The sequence below is a fragment of the Thunnus maccoyii genome, chromosome 16 (genome assembly GCF_910596095.1).
Source record: "Thunnus maccoyii chromosome 16, fThuMac1.1, whole genome shotgun sequence".
Lineage (NCBI taxonomy): Eukaryota > Metazoa > Chordata > Actinopteri > Scombriformes > Scombridae > Thunnus > Thunnus maccoyii.
The window spans coordinates 841815-859125 of NC_056548.1; the positions used below are offsets into that span (position 1 = coordinate 841815).

The 17311-nt window shown below is 41.7% G+C and overlaps 2 protein-coding genes and 1 non-coding gene across 6 annotated transcripts in view; all 3 read right to left on the minus strand.

The window, feature by feature from the left end:
• Positions 1-6578, minus strand: part of arid4a (AT rich interactive domain 4A (RBP1-like)) — a 24712-nt gene extending 18134 nt beyond the window's left edge. For 2 of the 4 annotated variants that reach the window (XM_042389049.1, XM_042389046.1), the window contains exons 1-5: positions 6490-6578; positions 5475-5525; positions 3019-3129; positions 1279-1344; positions 1025-1115 (exon numbers count right to left, since the gene is read on the minus strand). In XM_042389049.1, the coding sequence (XP_042244983.1) occupies positions 1025-1115; positions 1279-1344; positions 3019-3129; positions 5475-5480 (274 nt within the window). In that variant the 5' untranslated portion in view covers positions 5481-5525; positions 6490-6578. The other 2 variants (XM_042389047.1, XM_042389048.1) reach the window with 2 other exon arrangements.
• Positions 6579-9209: 2631 nt separating this feature from the next.
• Positions 9210-16235, minus strand: psma3 (proteasome 20S subunit alpha 3). The gene is made up of 11 exons (XM_042389065.1): positions 16119-16235; positions 14816-14898; positions 14246-14369; positions 13721-13822; positions 12944-13017; positions 11488-11560; positions 10948-11013; positions 10816-10862; positions 10335-10402; positions 9435-9499; positions 9210-9354 (listed from the first exon to the last, which is right to left on the minus strand). Exons 1-11 carry the CDS (start codon positions 16137-16139, stop codon positions 9310-9312), a joined length of 768 nt encoding a protein of 255 aa, XP_042244999.1. The 5' UTR covers positions 16140-16235; the 3' UTR covers positions 9210-9309.
• LOC121881628 lies at positions 9652-9731 on the minus strand. The gene has a single exon (XR_006091853.1). It is a non-coding gene; the product is annotated as a small nucleolar RNA SNORD53/SNORD92 (small nucleolar RNA).
• Positions 16236-17311: the final 1076 nt, after the last annotated feature.

Below are 17311 nucleotides of genomic sequence, written 5' to 3' on the forward strand. Positions count from 1 at the left end.
TTCCAACCTTTTTGGCTTTTGACGTCTTACAAAAAGCAGTGTGTAGTCGGGGTCACATTTCACATGTCTATGAGTTGTTAACAGCTCCACCAAATAGTGATTTTTCCCTCTAAACTTCTCACATGCTTTCATTTCAATAAATGTTCAAATGATCCAATATTTCAGCAAAAATCAAAGATTAGAGAAAAAGTCGGAAAACTGAAAACAGATTTGTGTATCAGAACTTTGTTTTTTCTTCTTTCCTCTCCCATTAATCATCTCACCACCCCTCAGATTTATCTGCTGACCCTTTGGAGGGGCCCGACCCCTAGGTTGGGAACCACTGGACTAAACTAGCTAACTGTATATAAAGTAGTGTAAACTAGCTCCACCTCCAGCAGCTACAACAGTAACATGCTGCTCTAACACTGATGCTTCACTATTAATAATCTAATGATGTCATATATAATAATATATCAGTCAGAGGGACCAAACCACTACTTTTACTGCAATACTTTAACTACATCAAGCTCATAATACTTATGTACTTTTACTGCAATACTTTAACTACATCAAGCTCATAATACTTATGTACTTTTACTGCAATACTTTAACTACATCAAGCTCATAATACTTATGTACTTTTACTGCAGTAAAGTATCTCAGTACTTCTGCCATTGCTGGTTGTTTATTACCTCCATCACACTGTGACATCACACTGTGACGTCACAGTGTGATGTCACAGTGTTTCAGGCGTCTGATGTGATGTCAACGATGATCAGTGAACATTAAATTAGTGAGAACTGGTTTATTTCAGGACTTGATGTGTAAAACTGAGCAGTTTGTCCTGCAGCTGATTTCACTAAAGTGAAGCAAAGATATCAAACTTCCTCATCAGCTGAAGTTCAGACTCAGGAAGTGACGGCCGCCAGCAGCAGCGACCGACTCAACAAAGCGGAGTGACTTCAGTTCTTCTTCTATGGTGTCTATTGGTCAGCCTGTTCCTGGTGTAGATGTGACTGTTGTGTTTGGAGCAGAGACTCACCCACAGTGTAGAGGCTGGCGTCCGTCAGCTTACTGATGACGGCCTCGCTGGATAAACCCTCGTTGGTCTTCACCTCCACAGTGGAGCCCACCTGAACCACACATTACACCTTTATTATTACAGCAAGTCCCACTCACAACACACCACCACCACCACCATCATCATCATCATCATCATCATCATCATCATCATCATCATCATCATCATCATCATCATCATCATCCTCCTCCTCCTCCTCATCATCATCATCTTACCCTCAGAGGTCCTTTGACCTGGTCGTCTTGCACCACCTGGGACGTACTTTCACCTTTCAGATTCACCTGCAGAGACGAAGACGAAGGTTTACTGACAGGATGAGCTGAGAGACAAACAGTGATGAAGACGATGGTCTGAAGGGACGTCCTGTTCTTTCTGTCCTCAAGGACACAAAATCTATCTGAAGGAGTTGATACGAATCTGTCACCATGGTGTCAAAACGCAGCACACACACACACACAGTTAAACTGGGCAGGTTCCAGTCAGTACAGAGTTAAACTGGGCAGGTTCCAGTCAGTACAGAGTTAAACTGGGCAGGTTCCAGTCAGTAACGAGTTAAACTGGGCAGGTTCCAGTCAGTACAGAGTTAAACTGGGCAGGTTCCAGTCAGTACAGAGTTAAACTGGGCAGTTTCCAGTCAGAACAGAGTTAAACTGGGCAGGTTCCAGTCAGAACAGAGTTAAACTGGGCAGTTTCCAGTCAGAACAGAGTTAAACTGGGCAGGTTCCAGTCAGAACAGAGTTAAACTGGGCAGGTTCCAGTCAGTACAGAGTTAAACTGGGCAGGTTCCAGTCAGTACAGAGTTAAACTGGGCAGTTTCCAGTCAGAACAGAGTTAAACTGGGCAGGTTCCAGTCAGAACAGAGTTAAACTGGGCAGGTTCCAGTCAGTACAGAGTTAAACTGGCGGGGGATTGGTCAGACAGCCATGGTCATGACATCATCAGCTCATTGAGCGAAACCTTTTCTCAGCATCATCACTCGTCCCGACAGCCAATCACGTGTTTCCTCCCACAGTTCAAACTCTAATAACATAATAATATTTATTAATAATGTTTATTTATAAACAGTTGTCGTCGTCGTCGTCTCAGAGAAGCTGCTGCTGGTCGTCTCTGAGTCTCAGTGACGGAAACTTTTCACTGTTTTCTGGCGTTTTAATGATTAATTGAGAAACAATCGTCTGATTAAAAGTTTGATAAAGTTGAATCATTTCTGTTAACGTTAGTAACTCTGCTCTTCATGTCAGAGGCTTGTAGAGAGACAACATGTTCTGCTTTTAGTGCTTCTCTGTTATTTATATTCTGTTCTGATGTTAAACGTGATAAAAACTCAACCTGCTCTGACGCTTCCTTTCTTAACGAGATGACGTCAGCTGATCACGTCTGTTTTAACCAGCGTCTGTTCTGTCATCACATCGTTTGCTCTCCGACGTGTCCGGACGGATTCCAGAAGTTTAAAACTGTAAAAATCATGGCAAAGATTTTCCAGATGATCGATATTAGGAGGTTTTGGGAAAACGTCGGCGGATCAGCTGACCAACGAACACGTAAACCGAGTCAGAGGTGAACTAGAGAGAAACCAGCTGATGCGTCCGTGAGAGCAGCTGTTACACGTGTGTTGATGTACTGATGACATCACACACGTACTGGTGATTAAAGACGCAGCTTTTTATATAACAGACTGTTCTTACTAAATAAAAAGATGCAGGATCAATCGAATCATTGACAGGTGAATCATTGACAGGTGAATGATTGACAGGTGAATGATTGACAGGTGAGGATTCGCTCCTCTAACGAACAGGAAACGTGCAGATTACGTCGTCGCCGTGTTACACAAACGGCTCAGATTTGAACTTTCTGTTTTCAGTCGGTGTGTGTGTGTGAACGCGTGGGATCCAAAGAGATCCGATGTTGTTATTAACGTGGAGTTCTTTGGTCATGTGACTTCCTGTGTGTCTCACCTTGACCTTCACCATGCGTTTAACAGTCTTGATTTTGGCCTCGCAGAAGGCTCCTCTGTACTTGGCGCTGACATCCGTCCCTACTGTCAGGTAGGCAGGCTCGTCTGCTGCCTGGAACACACACATACACACACATATCAGTAACATCAGGATATACACACACACACATTCCCAGCATGCACTGCAGCACAGCAGAGGAAGTGCACATGAGCGGCTGCAGCTGTGGAGACTTTCAGTTTGATGCTGTTGTCATTTCATAATCACTTTATTTATAGATCACTTCTCTAAACGTCTTTACCATGAAACAACAACAACAAATAAAGATGATCCAGTAAGACATTAAATCAGCTGGTTAAACTGGGAACAATCAGCTGGGAACCACCAGATCCACCAGATCTATTGATCGATCAGAAATGAATCTGAAAGACGTTTTTGAAACTTGAATATTTTCCCTGTTTCACATCGTTATGAGTCTGATGTTTTGTGTTTTGTTTGAAACTTCACCTTCGACACGTTTGGGATGAAAATGATTAATTGGAGCCAAAATAAAACGAAGGTTGACACATCAAACACAGAAGTTCAGTCGAGCAGAGTGAGAATCAACAGTCAGCGGTGAGTCAGTCCCTCCCACCACATCTCCGCTGTCATGACGACATCATAAAAAGCTTCGAGATGGACTTGAACTGGTTTAAAACCAGAATGATTCCTCCACGACTACGAGGAGGACGTCTCACTGACACTTTCCCCGCTGCTCACGTCCAACGAGAGAAACGTGATCACATGTTTGTACGAGAGGTCAGCTTCCTCCAGGAGACGTTTAGATCACTGGAGAAACTTTTACTGATGTATTTAAAGCTTATAATCATTAATGATCAGTGGAGAGCCAATAGGAACGCTCCTCACAGCTGACTGGAGTTCACACTCTGTTGGTTTTTAATCATATTCTGTCTGATTTGTTCTTATTCATGTGTTGTGTAAACAGTCAGATGAGTAAATAACAACAAATAAACTCAATTCATTTCTCCTGACTTTCACTTTGGAGCCACCTGGAAATGATTTCCTGATTGAATAACAAACTAACAGACACATTAAGGTGTCTGTCGGTGGCAGTACTGACGCTGCAGCAGGAACTCGATAGTTTCACTAGACTGACATGTGCGAGTCTGTCTGGATTTCTTCCTCCAGGACTGAGATGAGTCTTTATATCTAATAACATGAGTCTCATTCATTCTGCATAGAAGCTCGTTATGACTTGAACTAGTTTATTACTGACTGATATTTTCCTCCAGAGAGCAGAAATAAACCTTCCAGAGACGTGACGGCTTCTTTAACAAGAGAAACTTTTAACTTAAACAGAGAAGCGACAGTTTCACTGTTTCACGTTTGTCGTCTTTGTTTTTTCCGTCCCTGAGTGCAGCAGAGAGAATATTTCTACCAGCAGCAGGACAGAAACATCTCTGAGGATCAACTGAAGATTATTGTTGTATTGATCGATCTGCTGATTCTTTGCTCTTGATTAATTGAGTCAGAATCCAGCGACAAACGCAGACGATAGAATTAACCAGAGACGGATCCAGATACTGTTTACTATCATATCTGATAAAGAAAAGTATGAAATTCTTATATTTGAGAAGCTGTTTTCTGCTAATTGACTAATCGATCGATAGATTTATTGTTTCAGGGTTGTGAAGATGTTGTTCTTCCCTTTACTCTGATGAAAACAGTGGCTCAATAACATCGATGTGATCATCAATGCAAAAGTCTCCAATGTAAATAAGTGAGATAAACTGGACATGAGATGAGTCCTGTAACCAGTAAGACACCAGTATAAGACCATCAGAGCCCAGTTTAACTCATCAGACGCTGGTTTCAGCTGGACATGGAGCTCAGACAGAAATATCTCCGGTTAGTGTCGCAGGTCAAACACTCACCTTCAGAAATGATCTAAACTCTCTCTCATACAGCTCAGTGAATGTTTCTAATAGCAGCAGGAGGATTATAGATAACTGATGTATTGATCGATCTGCCAGTTTTTCTCTTGATTAACCCTATCAGTCAGTGACAAACGCTCATTAGATAATTCACCAAAAATACTGTTTACTGTAATATTTGACAAAGAAAAGTATGAAATTCTCATATTTAAGAAGTTGGAAACAGCAAATGTTTTCTGATCGATCAATAGACTTATTGTTTCAGCTCTAACAGGGTTGTGGATGTGTTGTGGTTCCTTTTACTTTGATGAAAACAGTGGCTCAATAACACCAATGTGATCATCAAAGCAAAGGTCTCCAATGTAAATAAGTGAGATAAACTGGACAGAGATGAGTCCTGTAACCAGTAAGACACCAGTATAAGACCATCAGAGCCCAGTTTAACTCATCAGAAGCTGGTTTCAGCTGGACATGGAGCTCAGACAGAGCGTTATCTCCAGTTTGTGTCGCAGGTCAAACACTCACCTTCATCTTTCTGGTTATTTGAGGGAGTCCAGCTCGAGAGATTCTGGATCACTGAAAGACACAAACAGGACGAGACTTGTGAGTGAAGTTAGCGGCAGAGCAGAGGACAAACACGGGCAGAGTGTCAAACTGTCCCGAGGTTGTAAAATAATGCTAAGCTAACCACCGAGCCTCTCAGTAGTGTTAGCTGAGCTCCTGGCTCGGTGCAGCCCCCTCCCTCCTCCTCCCTGCCCGGATCGGATCTAATATGTGGCACAAACAGCTCACCGTAACTTAGCTAACAACATTTACTTCCACCCGACACGGAGCCGCCGGAGTCCGCGGGGTGAAGGTGACCTGTCGGCGGGTCGGTGCAGGGACACGGAGCCGGAGCAGCTTCCCGCTCCGCTCGCAGCTCCTCTGAGTCACGTCGCCATCACAGCTCGCCATGTCAGCTCGGCTAGCTCGGCTAACTTTACCACCTCCCCCCCCCCATAAAACCTTCTGTTAGCGGCCAGCTGCCCGGGTCACCGCCATACCACCGAGCCCCAACCGGAACAAAGTCCACACAGAGGCTGTTTTCCGCGGGGGGAGCGGAGCGCCGAGCCGGGGCTTCACTCTCCGGTCCGGAGCTAAATTTAGCTAGTTGGCTAACTAGCGACTCAACCAGCTAGTTTGTGGATCATCTGGAGATTTAAACAGCAGGTTAGCTCGACCCGCTCGGCACCAGCAGCTGTTAACTAAACTAAGTTTCTATCAAACAAACCGAGACTGAGACACTCGACGGAACAAACAGTGTTGAGGATTTATTTATTTAATATGTTTGTTCCACAAAGGCGCAGAAGCTTCACATTTCTTCACTGCAAAAACAAGCGGTCCGCCGCTGCCATTCAGCCCGCTACAGCCGCCACTCACCGGGCATCCACCGGCCTCTGCCCCGGCCTCAGCCCGGCTCTCCGATTCCGAGCTACCGGCGGTTCTAACCGGTGAAGGTTCCTGTCGTGTTCCGGCCAGAATGTAGAGGTTTTATACTTACATCTCCGCCGCGGCCGCTTCGCCTCCTGCTCGCGCTGCAAAGCGATTCACGAACAACAAGCTGTTGAGCCGCGAGCTCTGTTTCCCGTCATTCGATTGGCTGCAGTGACAGCGCTGTTCGCAAGGGACAAATGTGATTGGTCGAGCGATTCCTTGATTTTAATAGGTCATACCTCTTTTGGCTTCGTTATAGGTCGATACGAACGCGGCGCCACGAGGGAAATGACGGCATCGACTGGGTAATCATCCAATCGGGAGCGACTTCAAGAGGAAAAACCCGCCACTGGTCATCGCAATTGGCCTCGCGCGTTTTGTTCCCAGCAGTGGCGCGTCGCTATTGGCTGAGCGGGCTTCCTTTTCCTTACCGACAATGACGGAAGCCCTGCCCCGGTACGTGCTGCGCTGCTACGCGGAGAGCCGCGCACCAGACTCCATTAAAGAATCTGCTAATTTAACATTAACGTGTCTATCGAAGGAGTCACATTAGCAGCGGTGAAGTTAATATTTACAGCCAAAACCACAGCGACCTCTCATCAAGTCGACACGTAATTCACGCACAATCTCACTTCATTTACACAAAATTTAAACTTGATCACTGTCCGCGCGGTCTGTTTCAATGTGAATACAGTTGAACCAAAATAAGCAGTAAAGGAGGTCAAAGAGTGCATTTAAGTTTAATTTCTAGCAATATGCGAGCTGCTTATTATATGACATGTACACCGAAATCAAGAGATGATGTTGTGACTTTGTTAAAAGTCCTAATTTCTGTTTCTTCGCGTCGACAGCTCGCAGGTGACCGCTGCAAACATTAAATGGACACTTTTTAAAAGCCAGTTCGGCGACGTGGTTTCCTTTAGCGACAACGTCACGTCTCAGGGATTGTGGGGAAGCAGCGTCCACAACAAACCGCTGACTGTGTTTTCACCGCTCAAACGTTCAGTAAACGAGCTGAACGGACGGACTGAGGCGGCGGGAAGCCGCTGCGGGAGACATGTGAAGGACAATCACAGAAACAAACGTCGGTTGCGGTGAAAACTGTCGGTGTTTTGTGGCGCCGTTTGTAAAGAGTCGGAGTGGGCGGGAACATCGGCGCTCTTACGTAACAGGAAGAGAGTGACGGCGGAGCCATATATGTCATTTTTCTCTCCGAGGTTATTTGTACGGAGATAATCTGCTCTGACAGCTGCTGACTGTCAGCATTCACAGCAGCAGCTGTTTCTGCTGTTGTACATTCAGTCTCCAGGTTCATGTCACTGGGACCTGCTGCCAAACATCATAATATCATAATAATAATAATAACATGTTAATGTGCTGCAAACAATAGATGATGCGCTACTTCTGTTTTATGCCTGAGTTTTTCATATTTCCATTATGATTCTTTCATTTATTTATAATATTACAGTTGGTCAAAGTGAACATTTGTACTGTCAAAGTAAAGATTCTCTCTGATAACAGCTGACTGTCTTCATGATGAATCTAATTTCAGCTTGTTTATTTGTTTGTTTTCTTTCCATTAAGCACTTTATTTTGTTGATATAAAACTGTGAAAAGTATTTTAATGATCTTTGTGAAACTTGTAGCTGCCAATAAAAAAGTAAAAGAATAAAACGATGATCTGCTCTTCTCTTCAGTAAACTGTTATTTATTATAAAATAATAATCATAATCATATTTCTTTCACACCTTTGTACTATTTATATCCTTGTTTACCTGTTTATGGATATTATATATTGTCCACTTGTTTCTATATGTTTCTATTTTTTCACCCTCTTGTTGTGCATAATTTTATTATTATTATCATTATTATTATCATTATTATTATTATTATTATTATTATTATTATTGTTGTCGTTGTTGTATGGATAAACATACTTGGCCATAAAGCTGATTCTGATGTGTTTTTATGAATAAATGTTGTTGCTTCTTTCATCTTCATCATCATCATCATCATCATCATCTTCACCAACTACAACTAAACTTCATTCTCAGATTCATGTTGTTTGATGTTTGGATTCATGAACTGAAGCTGCAGCTTTTAATCAATTAACTTCATCTATAAACTATTTTCATTTTTCAAGCAAAAGATGTTGAAAGATTTGATGTTCTTGAACGTGATCGTTTGTTTTCTTGGTTAAATTGAACATGTTGTTGGTTTTACCGGCCTCGCTGAACTAACAGCTAATAAGTTTATCGATGGAAAATTAATCAGCAACTATTCTGATATTCAAATAATCATTTGTCATTTCTGAAGGAATCAGAACATCAGATGTGATTTGAAGCTTTTATGTGTCGAACAACAAACTGAAGGGTTTCTGTGACATTTTATGGACAGAACGATTAATAGAGAAACTCGATAATGAGAAGAATTAGATTAATAAAAGGCTGGAAGCCTGTGATGTAGAAGCAAGAGAAGCTGTAACAACGAAGGAAAACAAACCTGTTCTAACGTCTCAGAGGAGACAAGATGAGACAAGACAAGAAGCTGCAACCACCAAAACATTGAGTAAGAAGATTGATTGATCATTAAAATAGTTGCTGTTTAATTCTGTTGATCATTTAAATCGACTGATTGTTGCAGCTCTGAAGGAAAATCAATAAAAACAAAGACCGGATTGATTGGAAAATGCTGGTTATTAATAAACTCTGAAAAAAAAAAAAAAAAAAAAAACACACCGTTGCCATGGAAACAACTTTTTCTTCAACTTTTTTTTATTGTCAAAGCTGAAATTCATCAAACCAAAAAGCAAAAACAAATCGACGTGAAAGTTTGTGAACTATAAAACATAAAAAAAGAGATGAGACAGAGTGTTTCTGAGCCGAGTTTACATGTTGTCTTCATCAGAGTCGTCTTCCTCCTCCAGAGAGTCCTGAAAGACACAAAACACCCGGGAGTCAGCTGACTGCAGGCGCGCTCGTGCGCGTGCGTGCGCGTGTGTGTTCTGCTCACCTTGGCGTATTTCTCAGCTTCCTCTCTGACGTCTTTGGGTACCAGCTCGTGTCGTCCGTTTGTGACTGAGAGAGAGAGAGAGAGAGAGAGGAGAGGCAGAGTTATCACCGTGGCAACCGCAGCATCAGAGACGTGTTTGTCAGATTTCTCTCAGTTCAGAAGAAGAAGAAAAAAAAAACATCTTTGTGATGAAGGCAGGTGTCATTCTGCTCAGTGATTGGTCAGACAGCCAAGAGGAAGTGACATCACGGGAGTTCAGTCCAATGAGCGAAACCTTCCTGACTCTCATCATCCCTCAGCTGATCGACTTTATCGTCATTTATATCTTTTATTTCATTTTATTGACTGTTTCTATCGTTGATCCTGGTTTGTTTTTATCACATTTTCTGTCTGATTATAATTCTGTAAACATACGTTCAGCAGAGACGGAGGTTTAAAGGATCAGTTCCCAGTGTTCCCAGTATGTTGAACCAGCAGTCAGGTGTCTGTAATCATTCCTCCTGTTCATACTGGATATTAAAAGATCCTTCAAATGTGCTTCAATGCATCTAAAAGTCTGTGTGAAGCTTCTCTTCAGCTTCAGCAGTCTGAGTCATATCAGTGGATCTCTGACACATTTACAGTCTTTGTGTTTCCCTGTTGAGCTGCAGGTGGAAGTTTAGTAACAAAAAGACTTTGGCACTAAAAAGCTTCATATCAGCTTCAGACTGTGGATCCTCCATCACTTCCATTGTAAGGTCGTTATGAAGGATCTTCTAGCGGTCAGTATGAACAGGAGGAACGACATTAAGACTCACTTGATAAAACTGTGAACTCGTCCTTTAACTGAGCAGCGACAGACAGACAAAGCAGTAAGAGAAGAAGAAGAAGAAGAAAAGCTGTGATTGATCAGGTTCTTACGTTCTCCGACCCAGCTGAGCTCCAACTCAAACGCTTTGTCCTTCACCTCGTCGTGAACGATGTAGATTCTAGAAAAACAGAGAAAACAGACGAGAGTTCAGCTCATCGCTCTGAACATCAGCTTCACTGACAGCAACAGTCCACAACATCACATATATTCATATATTAATATCTGCAGAATAATAAAGATCTGTGGAGGTTTTTCTGATCTCAGATCCTGATCCTGGATCTGTACAACATCCTCCATCAGATCAGGATCCTCTCCTAAACTATTAATCGATCAGTTGTCAACTAGTCAATTAAACATCATTGGAGCCAATTAAGAAAATAAAAGTCTAATTTCTCTGATTGCAGCTTGTTAAATGTGAATATCTGATGACGTCGTCTTTATGGACCAAACAACTAATTGATTAATTGAGAAATGAATGAACAGATGGATTGATAATGACAGTAACTGCTAGCTGCAGCTGTGTAGACTCACATTTTGGCGACCTCTTTGACCAGCTCTCTGCACGTCATCTCCTTCATCTGACAGACAAACACACACCACAGTCATCATCACTTCTCGTCTCATTCAGGTGAAATCTGGACGTGAAGGTTTTTTTAAACTCACCTGCAGCTTTTCGATCTCTGTCTTGGCGGCTTGTTTTGCTTTTCCGATGGCGCAGCCCCAGTAACCCTGAACACACACACACACACACACACACACACACACACACACACACACACACACACACACACACACACACACACACACACACACACACACAGTTACACACTGGTTGGTTACTGGTTGCTTCCTACTGGTCCAGTCAAGCTCAAACTCCTCTGTGTGTTTACGTTTGTTCTGACTGATCTGGAGTTTCTGTCAACAGTAAACGATGTGCAGCTGTGTTACAGAGTGAAGCTTCTTCCCTCACAGAGGATCTTTGCACTACTATAATATTCACTACGAGCTCACACACAGTGAGTTAAAGTACCAGGATGTTTTATTGCATCCACCTGGCTGTTCTGACCCACAATCCTCTGCACAGGAAACGTCACATCGACCAATGACAGCGCAGCGACAGATGTGTTTTGTTTACTGGACCAGAGTGAAGACGAGTGTGTTTAGTGAATGTTTGTGCAGCAGCAGTGAGTCTCAGTGACTCACGTATGAGATGCCGGACGGGTCGACCATGTAGAGCTGAGGACCGTCGTCTTTGTCGTAGGAGCCCAGGATGAAACTGCAAACACACCAGAGGAGAAACTTTAACCTCCACAGACAAACAGCTGAAGACGACGTCAAGGGGTTCTACGATGCGTCGCCATGACGACGGTTCACAAATGTCACAAAGATCGATTTGTCTGAATGTTGGTTAATAACGTGATGCTGACAGAACGACAAAGACTGAACTCAGCTGTGACGAGATCAGCTGACCGACACACACGAAGAAACAGCTGACACATGTATACACACACACACACACATATATATATACACACACACACACACACACACATATACACACACATATATATATACACACACACACACACACACACACACATATACACACACATATATATATACACACACACACACACACATATATATATACACACACACACACACACACACATATACACACACACACACACACATATATATATACACACACACACACACACACACATATATATATACACACACACACACACACATGTATTAAACAGATGAAGCTTTTTATATTACAGACTGTTGTCGTCTGATTTTAAAGAACTTTCTAAATATAAAGAGTTCAGATTCATCTGTTTTCTGCTTGTTTTCATTGATGAAAAGCAGAAATATAGAAAAGTGAGGATGAGATTAATGAGATTAATGAGATTAATGAGATTAGTGGAGAATCGTAACTCCTCTAGTGGGAACGTTCTCCTGACAACACTGGTGTTACTGGTTACACTGGACCTTTAACAAGATGAGATATTCATCAATGACTTTGATCTTAATGTTTGATCTTCAGGAGCTTCAGGCGGCGGCGGCTCGTCCTCCATGTTCAGCTCGTCTGAGCTGCAGGACGACGGACGCCAAGAACCAGCGAGGAGACGCAGAGACACGAGAGGACAGACGTCCCACTCTGCTGCTGATTCTGACTCTCAGCAGACTCTGTAGTTTACTGTAGTTTACTGCAGTTTACTGCAGTTCACTGCAGTTTACTGTAGTTTCTGTCAGCTGACAGTGTTGATAAGATCATATTTTATAAATCAGAGTTTAATTATTTGATGACGCTGATATGTGAAAATGAACTAAATTAGTTTTATTTCTATGAAAAAAAGCAAAACAATGGTGGTGGACAAGTCGTAACGGGTCTGAACACCAGTAACACCAGTAACACCAGTAAGTCATTGATTTGTTCTCAGACTGCATCTTATAAAGTTCTTGTTCAGACGACATTTAAAGATTTTATTTTCTTTTGTTTGATGAGATTAAATCATGTTTGTGTTTCTCTGTAAACATTTACCAACAACATACTGATGCTTTAACACACGTTGTACCTGAACGCACCACGACAGAGCAGCTCATGTTGTTGTTGTTGTTGTTATAAACAATGAGAAGGTTTCAGACTCACCTGCAGCCAAACGGCCGCACGGCGCTGTACAGCGTGTAGGCGTGAACGTACATGGCCACTCTGTCTGACAGGTGCTGCAGGAAACAGGAAGCAAACAACACTGTTAGCTTAGCTTAGCATCACATGAACAGAGTTACTCAAACTCAACTATTGTCATCAATAAAGTGTTGAAGTGACTTTTCAAGCAGATAAATGTCAAATATTTGATGCTTTCAGATTCTTCAATGAGGGAATTTGCAGCTTTTCTTGGTCTCACATGACTTTAACTTTAATATGATATATGAAATATCTGTTTTATGACAGAAACTAATGATTATTTTCTCCTTTAATCGATTAGTTGTTTGGTTTATAAAATGTCAGAAAAACGCTGATCAGTGTTTCCTAAAGAAAGATCTTCAGTTTACTGTCAGAGACGACAGAAACAGGAAATATTCACATTAACTTTAAAAAAAAGACTCAAAACGATGTTTCGATGATTTTCTGTCGATAGATTCATCGCTGCAGTCAAAACAAAACATTTAATGACGTCATCACGTGTTTTAGTTTACAGATTAAACGAAATAAGAAAATAAGCAGCAAGTTAATCAATCATGAAAATGATCGTTAGTTAACGAGACAACAAGAGAAACAACAGGAAGCTGCTGTTGGATTTTATATCGTTCATTTCTCTCAGATCAGATCAGATCAGATCAGAGGTTCGTCCGGTGGGGGCGGGGGGCGGGGGGGTTACAGACAGTGACGGAGGGTTAGTAGACGTGTAGACAGGTGTGTCGGTACCTTCAGTGGAATGTCGTGACCGTAGTTTGATCTGAAGTTGGACGCTTCTTCTCTGGCGACTTCAGCGAGCGAGCGAGCATCAGCCAGCAGGCCGGCTACAGCCTGAGAGAGAGAGAGAGAAGAAACACAACAACAGCTGATCTCATGTCCTAACCCTCTGGCATCAGCTCCAACATGGTTACCATGGTGACAACCTGTAAGGACATCCTGACTACTGCCCACCGCTGTTCATTCTGGAGTCTGAAGTATCTGATTCCTCCATGTTGTCCACAAACTATTAAAACCCGTCAGTGAGTCACATGACCTTCATCATCGAGAGTTCGGTCACGTTAGTTTGTTTAAAACGGATCCAGAGTTCAACGTTGTGATGAACGCCGTTCTTCACCAGCTGGTTGTTCTACAGATCAACTTCGTACTGAAGTTACACAAAACTGCTCTCAGCTGATTCTGACAGAGAGAGAATGTGTGTGTGTGTGTGTGTGTGTGTGTGTGTGTGTGTGTGTGCGTGCGTGTGTGCGTGGTTACCATGCCGACGTGTCTGTCGATGTTGAAGATGCGTTTGTTGGAACCTTCCTCGTACAGTTTGGACAGAACGAGCTTCTCCACCCCGAACACGACGCCGTCTTTACAGCGGATCCCGATGGCCGTGCTGAACACACACACACACACACACACACACACACACACACACACACACGCACACACACACACGCACACACACACACACACAGACGCACACACACACAGACGCACACACACACAGACGCACACACACACAGACACACACACACACAGACACACACACACACACACACACACACGTATGTTTAACAGAAGGCTGTGAAGTGTAAATAATAATAATTCTGACCAATAACAGAAAGAAAAACTATAACTTTGACTTTCTAAAGTTAGAAATACGATGAAATATCGTTTCAAAGCTCCTGAAACAACGATTCCTCATTTCAACAATATTTACAGTTTGACATGAGAAGCAGTTCAGTCTGTAAATCAGACTGATCAGGTTTAGTTTATACTGGTCAGTATACTGGAGTTACTGGTTTCTCTGCTGGTTTGAATGAATGTGGAGACTCTGACCTGCTGTTCTCTACGGCCTTCATGGCGTATTCCACCTGAAACACTCGGCCATCTGGAGAGAAGGTGGAGGCCGACAGGTCATACTGCAACACACACACACACACAGATTTACAGATTAAACACAGAACATGTTGATGTTTAGACAGAACAGAACTTTTTAAAGGGTAAATATTCCTTAAAATTGACAAAAACATGAAACTTTTGTTCTCTTCCTCCCAAATTTTGTTAGTTAGTTTGTTGTTGTCTGTAATTGACTCTCATAGCACATTAATGTAAGAGTACTGCAGGTTTACATTTACACAGTGTTTACATGTATTTACATGCATTGGAAGGGATGTTTAATTGACTAATAAAGTGTTGATCATAAAACAAGTTTGGCTTTCTATTTAGTAAGTTTTGTGTAATTTATACCTGTTAAAAAAAATCAATAATCAAGTTTTATATTATAATCTACTCCTTTATCCATTAATGTGAGATCAACCTATTAAAAACATCATTAATGTGAATATGAAACTATTTCAGAGCCCAAACATAACACAACTGATCATTACTGAATTTCCCTAATAATTCTAATTAAAGTGTAAATTCAGGGGAACTTGTTAATTAAGATTTGTTTCTGAATGTAATGGACTAATGAAGCATTCCTGGCTGGTTAAACTCCACATTAACGTTTCCTCTGAGAGCAGCATGAGCAGGATGTTCCGCCTCTAAATGTGGGATTTTATCTCAGTTCAGAGTTTTTTATGAATCAAAAGAAGCCCGATTGAACGAAAACACTTAAAGTATTTGATTAAAAGTCTTCAATTATCTTCTTAAGGGATTAAACGTCGGTTAAAACACAAGGAGTCTTAAATATGATGTATTGTGAAGGGAGTTTGGCATCTGTCGGAGCTAACTGTTAGCACTAAAGCTAACTGTTAGCACTGACTCTGCTCACGTAAATGAAACTAATTTTTATCACTAAAACGACAAACTGTGCGAACAACGCTGCAGCGGGATTTCAATTTACTTCTTTTCGTTGTAAAATCTTCACAGAAAACACTCAAATTAATCTAAACTGAACCAAAATTTACGGATCTGGGAACTTTCAATTTCAGTTTAGCTTCGGCTAACGTTAGCTTCAGCTAGCATCAGTTAGCTTCAGGCCGCGCTGTGACTCAGCAGGCTGCAGGTTGTTATGAATCTAAGACTTTGGGCAGAAATATGAATTAATCTTCAGTAAAAGGAACTAAAAGCCGACACAGAGACGGTCTGAGAGGAGCCGACATGAAGCTTCAGCTCCCAGAAACACAGAAACACTCACCCCGGTCCCTATGGAGCTCATTTTAACAGGAACTGTGGATCCTCTGAGCAGCTCTCAGCTCGCTGGTCCTGCGCTTCATCACTGTCAAGCTGCCGGCAGTGACGTCACGCGGCACATCCGGTCAGCCTGCACAATAAAAAAAAACACCGACAACCACATGACCTCACCGGCCAGTTAGTAGCTGTTCTGGAGCTTTCGATCACGTCACATGATCATCATCATCAGCATGTTTGTCCAGTTATCAAGCTGGAAGTTAGAATACATGATGTTAACTTTATTATTATTACTATTATTATTATTATAGTTATTATTATTATTATTGTTTACTGCACTGTTTACAATATGAACATTTGCACGTTTCAATATCTGTGCGTTTCATTTCATTCTCTTCCGTTTAAAATTTACGTTTTAAATAGAGTTTTTGTTGTTATTTACAGTTGGATTGTTTTTTCATTAATCACCATTTAACTATTTACATGTTATCTTTCTATACAGTAGTTTTCAGTCTGCCCTTCCGGCGCTGGATTCAAATATCCAAATCTCCAATATATTGTACTCTACATATATGTTTCTCTACAGATTCTTGCCTTGGAAAGAAAAAGTTCCCTCAACATTTCAGATATTTCTTGATCAATTATCACAACTGTCTCCATAATATGAGTGGAAAACAACCACAGAGAAGTTGGACAGAAGGTCTGTTGTTACTAAACATATTTTTCTCTTAAATTCAGAGCTGACCAATCAAAGGTACTTTTATTATAGAAAACACTTCATTTCATTCATTCACTTCACAATATCCGTTTTTTTCCGGTGAGCTTCACGCTGCTGCAGACATTTACACCACAGAAGAAGTATTTTTCAGCCCGACCGGCTCTCTGCTGCCACCTGCTGCTGCGGAGTGACGCGGCAGTGACGTCACACGTGGACCTGCAGGTATGCATTTGTGTTTAATAGTGCAGATGTTCCCTTACAAACACATTTAAAAAAATAAATGTTTCATGTCAGTTAAAGAAATGTTCTTGTGTAATTTTCTGTAGAAGTTTTACAAATTAACAGCTGAGAACTCAAATATAATGAGTATTTAACAACTAAACACTTTTTTCCCTCCATTTTTTTCTTGTAACTTTACCAAATTGCGCCACTCCTCCTGTAAAATGTCCTCGATATTAACTGTTAAATACCTTCAAATTACA